Source organism: Acanthaster planci, linkage group LG03 (assembly GCF_054643075.1).
Source record: "Acanthaster planci isolate LZ-2023a linkage group LG03, COTS_SCS, whole genome shotgun sequence".
Classification (NCBI taxonomy): domain Eukaryota; kingdom Metazoa; phylum Echinodermata; class Asteroidea; order Valvatida; family Acanthasteridae; genus Acanthaster; species Acanthaster planci.
The window spans coordinates 21,472,063-21,484,909 of record NC_141779.1 but is presented as its reverse complement, the minus strand read 5'-3'; the positions used below and the strand labels follow the sequence as shown (position 1 = coordinate 21,484,909).

Below are 12,847 nucleotides of genomic sequence, written 5' to 3'. Positions count from 1 at the left end.
CAATGTTTGTGGGGAGTGTTCATTTTGTTGGTAGCGACGTGACCATAACACTCACAGTGCGTAGTCGCTTTTGAACCGGTGAAGTGCAGTTCCCACCAAAGGAGCTGCCGTAGCTAGGAAAATTGCACCCTCTCCTGGTCCAGCTTGAGGTTCATAGTGTCCACCTGTTTATAATGTTCCCCTGTCCATTGTGACCACACGTACCCTTCAAAAGTGCACTTAAAAGTTTAAGTACAGCCTAAAACCTACCTCTTTGTAGTTTCCAATGGGTACATTTGGCTGCACGGCATCATAGCTCAACTTCTGCAGTAGCTTCTGCTTTTCTCGGTAGTCTTCAACCGTCGCAGGCACTAGCTCCGCCTCAAGGCAAAGCTGGAACACACAAACCTGACGAGTGGGCTGTTGGCGAAATGGCAGATGCCAGTGACAATTTCAACGTTCACAATCGGTTGGTACTAACGTGCCATATAAATATGGTTATTATTTACTATTGAAGGAGAAACAGAAAAATGGTGACATTATTCGGATGTTATGTCTAAAACTGATTTTAGCATCGTTACGAACTTCTGACTGCGTTGGCTCGACAATAGTTATTTCTACTCCTCCAACTTACCAAATCTGGAATGCTAGGGAGTTCAACTGGGAAGTGAGATAAAATCCTCAGGGTCAACATCCGAACCTGCATAAAAATGAAACCAACCTCTTAATGGAAGAAAAGTTATTTTTTCCCCACTCAATATGGATACGAGTGAGTAGTAGAGAAATTCATTTCACCTTGACAAAAAAAATGAGTGAAGAAGAAAAAACACGGAAGCGGAACACTGAGAACTGAGCCAACCATCCCTACATTAGGGTCTCTCAAATTAGTCTTGTTTTTTGTTTACATAAAGAAAAACACTGCCTTAATTCCCTAGAAACAGGCATGAAATTGCCTCCTGACAAGCATTCACAGTGCACTCTTACAAAAGGAATTAAAGCGCTCAACATTAACCCTAACCTCCCCCCATGCACGTGAAATCATATTGAAATTGGAGGATTGAGGACTGTTAGGATTAACAAAACTTGCCACTCCAGCCCAGTGTCATGGAAAGCTAGTGAGGTTGTATATTTTCAATTTGTCAAAATCAGTGAAACCTGGATGTGAGTGTGGATAAAATTTCAGGAAGGATGAATGTTGTAGAGTTTTTCATTTATCATAAATTCCCATGAGCCTATAAATTTCACGAATTTCTTTAAACTGCAAAGAATGTGCCAATGACTGACTGTAAACAAATGGACAATTTCAGACGATTTCTGGAAAAAGCGTCCCATGGAATTAGAATTAATGATACACATCAAAGAAAGAATGTCAGGGCAAACCTCTGCCCATTTCCCAAGCCAACAACTATCTCTCCATTTGCATTTGATAATACCTTCTTGTAAGGAGCAGATAGATTGGGTTGCAGCGCTGGGAAGATGAGCTGGAGTGTCTCTGCAGAGAGAACACTGTCCTCCCTGCCTCTGATGAGCTGTGTGATGTACAGGTCTCCTATCAGAAGAACATGTGCAGATGTGGGGGTTGCTCTGCGAGGAAAGAGGACATTAAATGATACCTTAAAAAACATGAACACCATCTGCCACATCGTGATGGGAGGTAATCTTTCCATCAATCAATCAATCAATCAATCAATCAATCAATCAATTCAAATCAATCAATTCAAATCAATTCAAATCAAATCAAATCAAATCATATCAATCAATCATCAATCTTTCTTTATTTACCACCACAAAGACAGGATAAATACACATCAATAAGATTAATTATATAATTTGGGTGGAGGGGGTCACTAAAGAGCAACGCTTGTCAAGAAGTGGACGATTTCTTGAAAGGCGTCCCATGGAATTAGAATGAATGATACAGTTCAAAGAAAGAATGTCAAGCCAAACCGTCCGAAACCACATGACCAGACACAAGACAACTCGCATGTGGCAGGGCGGAAAATGACAGAGAAATGCTTTTTCTGCAGTCCGTTTGTGACTTGGATTCAGAGGGAAGGTCTTGTGTTGGTCTTGTGGGGTCTCAACTACAACATGGCAAGATACGTCAGTTTACGCTATAGCAATCATATGCAACAAGTCACTTTGTGGTGCAACCAATGAAATGTATCTTCCATCAATTGGTAGAAAATGTTGAACAGAAAGCCGAACTATGTTTGATTTCATAAATTGATTTTGATATTCCGAGTTCCCTGTTTTGTCGTTTGTCAAACTATGACAAAACTAAGCCAATCAAACATTAGACACATTATTTTATCATAGGGTGCCATATTTAATCAATGCTTGGCGTAGCTTTCTTTAACAAATGATATAACTACCTCAGTATATTCCAAACAAAGTCTTCCTGTATTAAAGCTGGTGTTGGTTCACTCTGGCCACACTGCAGCAGTGTACACACAGCAGTGGAAAGCAGATACAGGAGCATATCTGTAAATGAAAATGTGAAAGTGTCTGAGTGATAGATGATTCGGCCAAGAAAGTTTGTCTCAAAAGGCATCTGAACCCGAGACTTCCAATTAAGCACTGAATACAAATTTACAGAAGCAAAAGTTGACTATCGCATACCTTTGACAGTGTCATCTTTCTGGCTTTCGGCAACATCCCATAATGTTGTTATCAGGCCCTTCAACTTGGCAATAACTTTTTCATTATCAAGAGGTCTGTCGAAAATAAGAACAAACATTTTAAAAATCAGCTTTGGCGGAATTCAACAGCAGACGTGTTTGGGCATTATAGCAATTCGTCTGGAATGATAGAAAGTCAGTCTTACCTGACACTTGGTAGACACAGGAGGGCAGCCCAAAGCACGGACACCATGCTGTCCTGACCCAATGAGTTGGGGTTGCAGTCAAGGAGAGTCAGGAGGTATTCTGGGAAGCTACTTAGCTGCCTCTTACTCTTTTTGCTTTTGGATTGGCTGTAAAGATGACAAATCAGAATCAACACAAGAAGTACTCTTCACTGCTATATTTGTAAAATGTAAACATTCACCTGTTGATATCCTCTTCCAAATGGGCAGTTGGAAATAACATAGTCTCTTTCTATATTTTGAAGTAGCAAATATGCCGTTTTATGTATTATCAAAATATCAATATAAAAAAGTAGAAGTTACAGCATGACTATCACTGAAAAAATTGTGTTAGAAATGCCAACTCAATGCAACCTAAATCAACCAACTACAATGCTCATCCCAGCTTACCCTACTTGTGTAACTCATCTTATCTCAGCGGGGTCCGACCCAACCAAAATCCATTCAATCAGTCAAACCAATCAAGACTTCATCCAATCCTAGCCAAGCCCAGCCTAACACAACTACTGTGTAACCAAACTTAAGGGAACAAGGCCTGCTGCAAATCCAGCAAGCAAATATATTTGACAAACCATAATGGTCCACAACTTCTTTCGAAGCTACTAACGCACTCACTCCAGCCTAGTTCCTGCAGGGAATGTTGCCCACCTTTTATAAACGTCAAGGCTGAAATCTAAGATGTACGGTGCATGACTCTCCAGGACTGACCCATCGGTTATTGGAGACTGTTTATGGAGTACCAGGCTACAAAGTGTGTACAAGATGGCTTGATTGGATGAGGGAGTCTTGCGGCTGATCCCAGCATGGCAGAAATGCAGTAACGGATGCAATACATCCTGCATAGTATGGCAAGAAACAGTAGTCAAGTAATTTTGTTGATAACACAATCCAACATTCCCAATGGGGGAAATTTCCAAACGTATGAACGGCATGTGGACGAACAGTAGTCAAGTAATTTTGTTGATAACACAATCCAACATTCCCAATGGGGGAAATTTCCAAACGTATGAACGGCATGTGGACGAACTTTAAGGGAGACCACAGGATACGAGGTTGCCAGTTTCAGCAAACTCTTGATTTCTAAAACCAAAAGGTAGAATAATACCGTGTCTTCAATTAAAAAAAAAAAGAATTTCTAGAGTTTTTAAATTAGCCCCCCCAAAATTATGACACCCACCTTTTCAAATGAGCACATGGAAAAAAGCTGCTGGCTGAATCCTAAAACCTGGGACTGTGAGTAGCTGCTTCCAAACACCTAAGAGGTAGAAATGGACAATAAACAGATACGGCCTGAGACAAAATGTGGCAGCATTTCTACGTCACCCTGCACTGTATCCAACAAAAATATTATAGCTGTGGCAGATTCCTTGTACCTCTTATAGTCTAGAGATACTAAGACCACTGATCGATGGTCTTCATATTATCCTTGAATTCATCTCACTCAAATATAAAGCCAGGGTCGGCAGTCCAATTGGACACCATGGACTGTCATCAAAATATGCACGTGATTAACTAGGGGCCCATTTGTTTCATGCAGATCTGGATCATGACCACAGATCCCATACCGGTTCACTGATGCCACAATCCACCTGATGGACAGAGCGAACCAGCTTTGGGATCACTGATCGAGATCCAGACCTGTGTGAAACAAACAGGCCACTCCACTGCTCTCATAGGCAGCTGTGTTACTACTGGGAGTGGAGAAGCAAACATGGTAACATGCCCTGCTCAAGGACACAAGATACCTAACATTTTCGCCATGTGAATAGAAAACAGACATCCATCTAATAGATAAAGTACTGGGATAATAATTCTTAGCTCCAGAATAGTTCTCTCAAACTGTCAACTACTCCAACAATTGTACTTATTCTTGTGTGTAAACTGTGTTTAATACTCACTGAGCTAATCAGACAGGAGATGATGTCATTGCTAAGGTCACACTGGGTGGCACTGAGAAGAGTGGCGGCCAGATCTAACAGAGTGTCTCCGCACTGTCCTGGTAGTAGGTCGCCCGCAAGCAACTTTAAAGTCACCTGACATAGCAACATAGAAAGCACTTAGAAACAACATGAAAGCTGATTGAGAGAGACGTCAGTGTGTACAAGCAGGATACATATCGTCAGCTGATGTTAAGGGCTTATTGCTTATTAGTCAATTAACTTCCCTAAGATAATTTCCTTTCTTGTCTGGCAAGGGCATCAGGGAACACAGCAGACGTAGCTGACGAGACCACTGACCTGACTCACAGCTCCACTTGAGTCTGGTTGCTGTACTAGGTAGCCGCCGTGGTACCCCGCCCACTGATTGATTAGAATCAGGAGTCCACGGAGTTGATGTGCGATTTGTGCTTTCCTTTCATTGTCTCCCTCAGACAGAAAAAGACTGTGCATTGAAGACACTGAACTCTGAGAAAGGGTAAACAAATTGACAACACTATTTAATCGGTGGTATCGTTTGAGATGTTTTCATGCCTGTTAAGCAAGATTTCGTCACATTTTCTTAAATGATTACTTTTCAAATTTTCCCAGTTTACATGAATACGTCACACAGCAATCCAGAAGTGGCTTCACACGACAGGATGTGAGCACACCTGTCATTCATGGCATTTAAAGAGTGGAAAGAGGCATGCCCGATATTTCTAAGGTCAGAAGTAAGCGTAAGTGTGCTTCTAGACAAGTCAGCCAACTTGAAGAAATTGAAAGCATATTCTCTCCAACTGAAAGTATAAATAGTTCTGGGGAAGTGTGATGTTGGGCAATTTTCCAGGTCAACTTATTTTGCATGCAAAGTACTATTTCCCCAAACAGTATTGAAACAGTACCTGAAGCACACTGCATATGATGCCAGCATGCTCTGGTGACGTCCAACCAGCCATGAATTCAAACGCAGCTTGCAGAGACTCTAGGACAAGTTGCCATGGCAACTGGTGCAACAAATCTTCCTTTGACGGGATGGGACCCAGTTTACTCAACAGTATAGGGAGGACCTACCATAACACAGAAATTTCTGTTCAAAACTTTGCAAAAAGAAATGGACATATTTTTGAACACCAAGGATCTATTTTTTACATTGCGGTGGAAGTTAAACAGAAAAGTTGAAATTCTTCAAGTGAAATCTGAACAAAATTTTGGGCACTTTCACAACCGCACAAGTGCTTCAAACTCAACAAAGACTTGCATGCTTAACCTGAAGTGAAACTAACGCATTTTGAGTTCTCTATTAGCGCTGGCTTTCCAATCTTCAAAGGTCTAAACCTGACACATGTTGTAAAATAGGTGTAGAAAAAACTTCACTTTATGACAAACCAACAGACACATGAATAGATAAAAAAGCTTCTGCATATTCGTTATTGACTAAAGTGACCTGAAAAGCTTAAAGATAAAGAATATACATGAAACTTATACCTTTTACCATTTTAGTTCATTGAATTGGCAGAAATTGTCAATTTTTAATTTTGAGAGAAAAATGTAGGAAAAGAAAAAAATCTTCATACAAGATGACACTGCTACCTTTTCCGTGCAAGAGTGGAACTGTTTCTGCACTCCCTTGATCATGTCAAAGAATAATCTTCCAAGACCTCTTGTTTGCTGTTAAAAATGTAAACAAATAATGCTGTTTAAGATAAGATTACACTGTCAAGCTTCCTTAAGCTTTGGATAAACTTTGTCTTAATGTTGTTTTTCAGTGACAGAAAAGAAACAATTTTTGCAGAAGCTTACACCAGGATTATCGCTCAGGCTAGCAAGCATTATGTCGAACAAGTCATCGTGGTCTTTGACCTTTCTCATGAGAAAGGCAAAGCTCTCGGCGGCAAAGTTGCGGATGTGATCCCTCTGATGGTCACCCAGGAGTGGGGAGTACAGCCTGTAGAGGAGATTCAATGCCAACAGGGGATTACACTTAGAACGGATTGAAGATGCCATCAAGTACAATCAATATTAGATGGGTACCCCTCGGGTTTAGTAAGTCTTCTGGCTGGTAAAAGTGTGAAACATATGTAAATATCCCATCGGGAACATTGATTGTTCCAAATGGGATGCTCTAATGCTTCAGTTGGGAACCACTTCCCAATAAGCCTTTTGCAAGTTAAATTTGAATAAAATCTGGTACAATGAGTTCTTTAAATTCACGTGAACACAACAATTGGCATTCTCCATACTAAAGCCACTGTTGCTATACCTCATGATTCAGGGCAAGCTTTTCTCTTAGTTACATAAGAGACACCTTGCAACAATACACTGTTCTCAATGGAAAAGAAGGGCACAAAGGAACCAGTCCATTCCAGAGATGGTGGTTGCTTAGCAAAAGCTTGCCCCGAATCACAAGGTATAGCAACAGTGTCTTTAGTCTGGAGAATTCCAATTGTTATGTTTATGAGCAATCTGATAACTCAGTGTACCAGATTTTATTCAAATTTAATTCACAAATGGCTTATTGGAAACAGCCAGGAAACACCCAATCTTACGTATCTTCACAGATGCATCTGTGAGATCCATGTTGCACTGGGCAGTCAAAAGCAGTAGACTAAAACTGCCAGCTCTGATGGCAGCTATTCTGACTGAAAAATGTCACTATTAGATCCCATGGTAGCTGACAGGCTCCAAGGTCATCTGGGCTTGGACGATTGCTGACTAGTTGGTACAATCAGGCTTGTCACTATGACAACAGTTGCATGTGAGAAGGATTTCCAGCTCAAACACCCTGTAGAGTTAGGGTTTGGGGCACATTTGTATACGCCAAGGTACGCTAAATTGTAAACACTTCCAACGCAGTGAGCCAAATTCAACATCAAAAGGTGAGCAACACAGCTGGAATACCTGAAGACATCTTGGATGTCTCTGACGAGGTAACGCCAGAGGAACTTGAAGAGGTACCCGAAGGCTCGGAAGGCATTCTCCAGGAGGTCCGTGTCCTGGGTGTTCAGCAGGGCCACGATGATATGAAAGAACTCCTCAAAGTGTGGGTAGAAGTCTGTCTGCAGATCCCGGGCTAGTTGGACAAGCAAGCTGGAAAAGAGATCAAATTTATTAAAATACTTAAAAGTATGGAATCTGCAAAAATCTCGACCCTTAGTGAGAAAACTACAAGACGTTCATGTTGCCAAGGGATGCGGTGGCCATGTAAATAAACTTGTCCAGCACAGACCTTCATCATGATGCAGCCATGTTCATCTTATTTCCTGTTGACCCACTGGCAACAGTAATACAACTTCACATAGTGATTAAAAAGGAACAGACTAATTTCCTTCCAGCCTCAGTTTGGTTTACATGGTAGAAAAGCAAGACGGCTGCCCCGTGATGGAGGCGTATTGCCTGGAACCAATTCAAGATGAGAACAATGAAAATGGCTTCCAGACGGGCTCTCATTCCTCAAAGTGCTATGACAACTCAAATTGTATTTGAAATCCAGTCTTTTACATACTGGTGTACAGTGACACCAGCCTGCAGCAAAGAATGTTTTATCTTAAAAAACCCTACAAATGCCTTTGATAGCTTTCAATTTAGTGCTTAAAAATACAAAAACAAATGAGGACCAATTTCCCGTGTTTCTCTGGTGAGCATTTTATAATTGCTCCAAACAAGTCCAATAGATCTGGAGATCTTGTTCATCTGTAGAATGAATGCAGAAAACCCATTTCTGCTCAAACACAATGCAACTATTACTGACTCCAATAGCGGCTGGTAGGCAAGGCTACCCTTCTTCTGCAGGTGTTTCTTGAGAGCAGAAATGATCTCGTCTTCGTGGTGCACTAGCTGGGCAAAACTGTCCACCTGTCCAGAGATATCACTGGTGAAATCACCTGAGAAAAATGAAAAACCAAATCTGAAATGAATACAATGGAAAGCATTGTTGCTGATGATAACTTTCAGTGGTTGTCACAAATGAAGTGGTCTTTGGCTATCTACATGTAGATACCCTTCATTAGTCCCGGGTGCACGAAATTCAACAGCTATTCCATACTGTTACATTTAAACCTGAACACCAGTGACAGATTGCCCTGTGTAAGTTGATGGGGTCAAGGCAGGTGTACTGCACTGCATAATGCCACAGAATCCACCAGCACATTTTGATTCATTCAGCATGGTTCTCATTTCAGCTACGTTGCATTCTCTGTCATTCTAGGGAGTCAGGAGAAACCCTGACAGGGTTAGGGTTCACCAATGCTTGCTGGATGTTTAGTCGCACAAGGTAACAACTTGCTGATTGCTTGGAATAACTGCAGTGTTTATTCTTGTTGTCATTTGTTGTACAATATTACAATGCACCTTCAATCCTTCTATTTAAATAAATACACTCGGAATCATTTATTGCGTTCAATCACTAATCACACCAACATTGTCCACCAAAGTTCTGCACAGATGCAGAAATTGCATCAAGAACAACTTTCTATTCAACATTCCCATCTCAAAGCACTGTACAGACAACACTATCGCTGGGCGAGTAGTGAATTTCGATAAATCGATTAATCACACACGAACTAATCACAATTAATCGATTAATCGCCCAGCGGTAGACAAAACATCAAAAAATGCAAGACTGCAAAAGGCCAGAGGAAAACCCCAAAAAAATTCTCCATGAACACATTTCCAAAAATAGATCTCAACACTTGATAACATCAAAAGATTGACAGAATGTAATCTTTCACTGTAACAAGCAGTTCTACATACGCGACAGTCCACTTAATATGGGGATATGGTCCTGACCAGACAGAGTGTGAGGAACATGACAGGATGCTCCCCACATCCTAGACTCTTTCAGGCCAACTAAAAGTGGCACATATTTGCTCACCAAAATCCTGGGTACAATTCAGATCGATCCACTTGGCCAGGCCAGCCGCAAAGAAAGAATCTGCATCCTGTAAATGAAAACCACATTAATTACAAGACTAATGTCCTTTTGGAAATATTGAGAACTCGGTATAAAATAAGCATGGCGATTCAGACAAGGTAGCACGGAATCCCTTTGACTAGGTAGCACGGAATCCCTTTGACAAGGTAGCACGGAATCCCTTTTTAAAAGTATGCGAATAAGTTGTTTTGTATAATGCAACAAGGCACGACGGCAAAGATAAACATGTTTAGTTGGAGATAAAGTTAAGACAAAACAAATGCAATATCAAAATAACAGCAACAAGAAGCATCTTTGTTAATTTAATGATTACAAATACTTACCTCTGGCTGCTGTTCTGTTCGTCCTCCTTTACGGATCACATCGATGTTGATATTGGATATCCGCTCAGAAAATGTTTGGAACTGCAACAAAAGACACATCACGTTTACAGATGAATCTAGAGACCAAGAAAACGCTATCTCTTGCCGAGTTCCATTTGATTGCAAATGATTGTGATAGAACAATTATGAGTTGGCGCATACGAGTTGGCCACTAATCCCATTAGTGAGATTACCAAAGCAGTACACTGGGAACATGACCTTGAACATTTCTCAGCTTCTCTCCATAAAGACAGGTACAAAGTACAAATAGAGCAGGCTGACCGGCCGCCATCTTGTTTTCGCGTGGACGGTAGAGTAAAGAAAGGTGGCAGCCTCCATACATCGTGAAAAAGTTTTGTTTTTCTACATGAATCTGGAAGCGAATTCGGTGTTTTTTACAAAGTGGCAGGTCTTAGAGTCTCTAAATTTAAATAAAACTACTTTTAAATCCTTAGAGGGTATTTTCAAGTTGTTGACACTTGTTGACGCTAAATAGCATGACCACTCATATGAGCCACATACACAGGCCTAGGCCTAATAGAGACTGAAAGTGAAAGGTCATGCAGTGAGCTTCTGGAACCCTCGCGCAGTCCTCCTACGGGGATTTTACATTGGGCCGTTCTATCATGTTCAACGATTTTTGGAAGAATAATTTCTGACTGAAACCACCCCATGAAACACTCATGTTGGAATTTTACCTTTGTCTTCTTCAAGTAATATTTAGGAAAAGTCACACGCAGATAGGTAAAAAAACGAATTTTCTTAACGACTTTTCACTTCCAGCGATATCGTACCTAGGTCTCCATGTTCATGCACGTTTGTTTTCACTGCCCGTGCTTATGTGCATGAACATGATTGTGCAACGTTGCAAAGATTTGCCGACTTGCAGTCGATGGGTTCCAGATTCCGTTGAGTTGACATCACACAGTTGTTGTCAGCAAAGGTTAGATAAAAGATTTGAATCTTTCGTAATTGAAGGAGAATGTTGCTTTCAGTTTATTACTTATAAATTATAAGACTATATAAAATATTTTGATCTGTTTTTTATTTCGGCTTTTACTGACAGACTACCATAAAATTTCAAACCGTAAACGTTCATCTACGTACGAGACTGCCACATTGCACTGTTCTTCATGTATTTTAGATTTTCAGAAGTGATCCATCAATTTTTGCCAGGATATTTCTCTTTTAGGTCAGGTGATTTTTCAGTTTCTGTAAATTGATATACCAGCAAATACTTTCCAAAGCCCCTTTTCCAAGTTGGATTTTTCAAGAAGTAACTGAACGAAAAAATATTATAAATTCTAAAATCTTTGCAAGTTATTTTTCCTATCCAAGGGTTCCGGAAGCACACCATCACGGTTCAACTCTCAGGCTCTATTATGGGACTAGCGTAGCTCTATGGAGTGGAGAGTTAGTATTCCTCTTTTTATGATTTTGGATGGGATCATCATACAAACGCTCCATGCCTGTACATATAGTAAGGTGAAAACGTTTCTCAAAAATTTCAAGAAGTCTTGTGCCCAAACCACATATGCGCCACTCATGCGTGTTTCTGGGAGGACCATGTTTTGCCCATAGAGTTATTGCATCTTCTAAATCTCGATCCGCGCATTTGAAAGGAGCAGGCGACGAAAAGTTTAAGTGCTGTGCGTCTGTTGAGCGAAAACAGTCGGATTTACGGAAGCCAGTAGGTGGTGATAGAGCAGAGTTGCTGACTCGAGTCAAGTGACTTGGACTCGAGTCAGACTCGAGTCGCTATTTTTGTGACTTGTGACTTGACTTGTGAATGCCAGCTTTGACTTGTGACTTGACTTTGACTTGCAAAAAATGACTTGTTACCGACCCAAGTCAGACACTACTTGACCGGCTTGACGCCTGGTTCTTTTTGCTGATTACAGCTGAACAAAATAATGTGCAGCTTGACTTGTACTTGGACAAAGAGACTTGTGACTTGACTTGTGACTGGACCTAATGACTTGTGACTTGACTTGGACTTGCATATAATGACTTGTGACTTAATAGAAAGTTGGTTTGTGGTAGCACCATGGACGTATCTCTTTTGTGAGTATTTGCGGTTCTGAAAAGACATCTAAACTGCTGCCAAAGTTTTGGAAGAGTCCATTGGTACATGAAGTATCTTATCGCTCAGTCCGTTTATTACATATCTTGACATGGAACAGCCGCTGACACGATGAGGGACGTAATGCTCAACGACCTTATTTTAAAGATGGCGACTGTGAGAGTGAGCCTGTAGCTGTTAGATTGAATGGATAAAGGAAAAAAGACTGGAAAATACCTGAATAACGTGAGTGAAATCATTCAATAAATGGTATTTAGAAAACGGAAAGGTCAAGAATCATGTTCGTATGCAAAAGAAATTGCGCCCACGATTATAAGTGGGTGAGCCAAAAATGTTCAGTACGCCGACACGAAATTGCGCGTACGGATGTGTGGCTAAGGATAAATCGGGAGTGATCCGTGCCATCCACACTAGTGGGGCTAGACTATACTGTCAGTCGTGTCAACTCACTTTTCAATTTACATTTTAAGGTTAACTCATTATCAACATTTCTCCAAATCAAAAAGGAAAACTACCTTATATGTGTTTGTACTTCTGTGGTATGAAGATTTCGTTTTCATCTTGGCTTTATTCAGTAAGAGAGGATAACCCAATCCTAACGCCAGCCACACCGTGCTCGTACATGTACATGTACTAAGCTTGAAGTCAGTGAGTGTCACATGTCGTGTATGTTACGTGCACATTGCACACGAACACGCGAAAAACATA

The 12,847-nt window shown here is 40.8% G+C and overlaps 1 protein-coding gene across 2 annotated transcripts in view; it reads right to left on the bottom strand.

Moving 5' to 3' along the window:
- The window catches only part of utp20 (UTP20 small subunit processome component), a 38,291-nt gene extending 25,485 nt beyond the window's left edge, over nt 1-12,806 (bottom strand). For both annotated transcript variants that reach the window (XM_022256131.2, XM_087134962.1), the window contains exons 1-18: nt 12,655-12,806; nt 10,018-10,098; nt 9,635-9,701; nt 8,513-8,645; nt 7,663-7,851; nt 6,565-6,709; nt 6,355-6,432; nt 5,667-5,831; nt 5,083-5,250; nt 4,744-4,878; nt 4,023-4,100; nt 3,494-3,681; nt 2,807-2,953; nt 2,602-2,696; nt 2,355-2,463; nt 1,413-1,563; nt 614-679; nt 250-399 (exon numbers count right to left, since the gene is read on the bottom strand). In XM_022256131.2, coding sequence (XP_022111823.2) covers nt 250-399; nt 614-679; nt 1,413-1,563; nt 2,355-2,463; nt 2,602-2,696; nt 2,807-2,953; nt 3,494-3,681; nt 4,023-4,100; nt 4,744-4,878; nt 5,083-5,250; nt 5,667-5,831; nt 6,355-6,432; nt 6,565-6,709; nt 7,663-7,851; nt 8,513-8,645; nt 9,635-9,701; nt 10,018-10,098; nt 12,655-12,699 — 2,190 coding nt within the window. In that variant the 5' untranslated portion in view covers nt 12,700-12,806. The remainder of the gene's footprint in view (nt 1-249; nt 400-613; nt 680-1,412; nt 1,564-2,354; nt 2,464-2,601; nt 2,697-2,806; nt 2,954-3,493; nt 3,682-4,022; nt 4,101-4,743; nt 4,879-5,082; nt 5,251-5,666; nt 5,832-6,354; nt 6,433-6,564; nt 6,710-7,662; nt 7,852-8,512; nt 8,646-9,634; nt 9,702-10,017; nt 10,099-12,654) is intronic.
- Between the last annotated feature and the right edge of the window lie 41 nt (nt 12,807-12,847).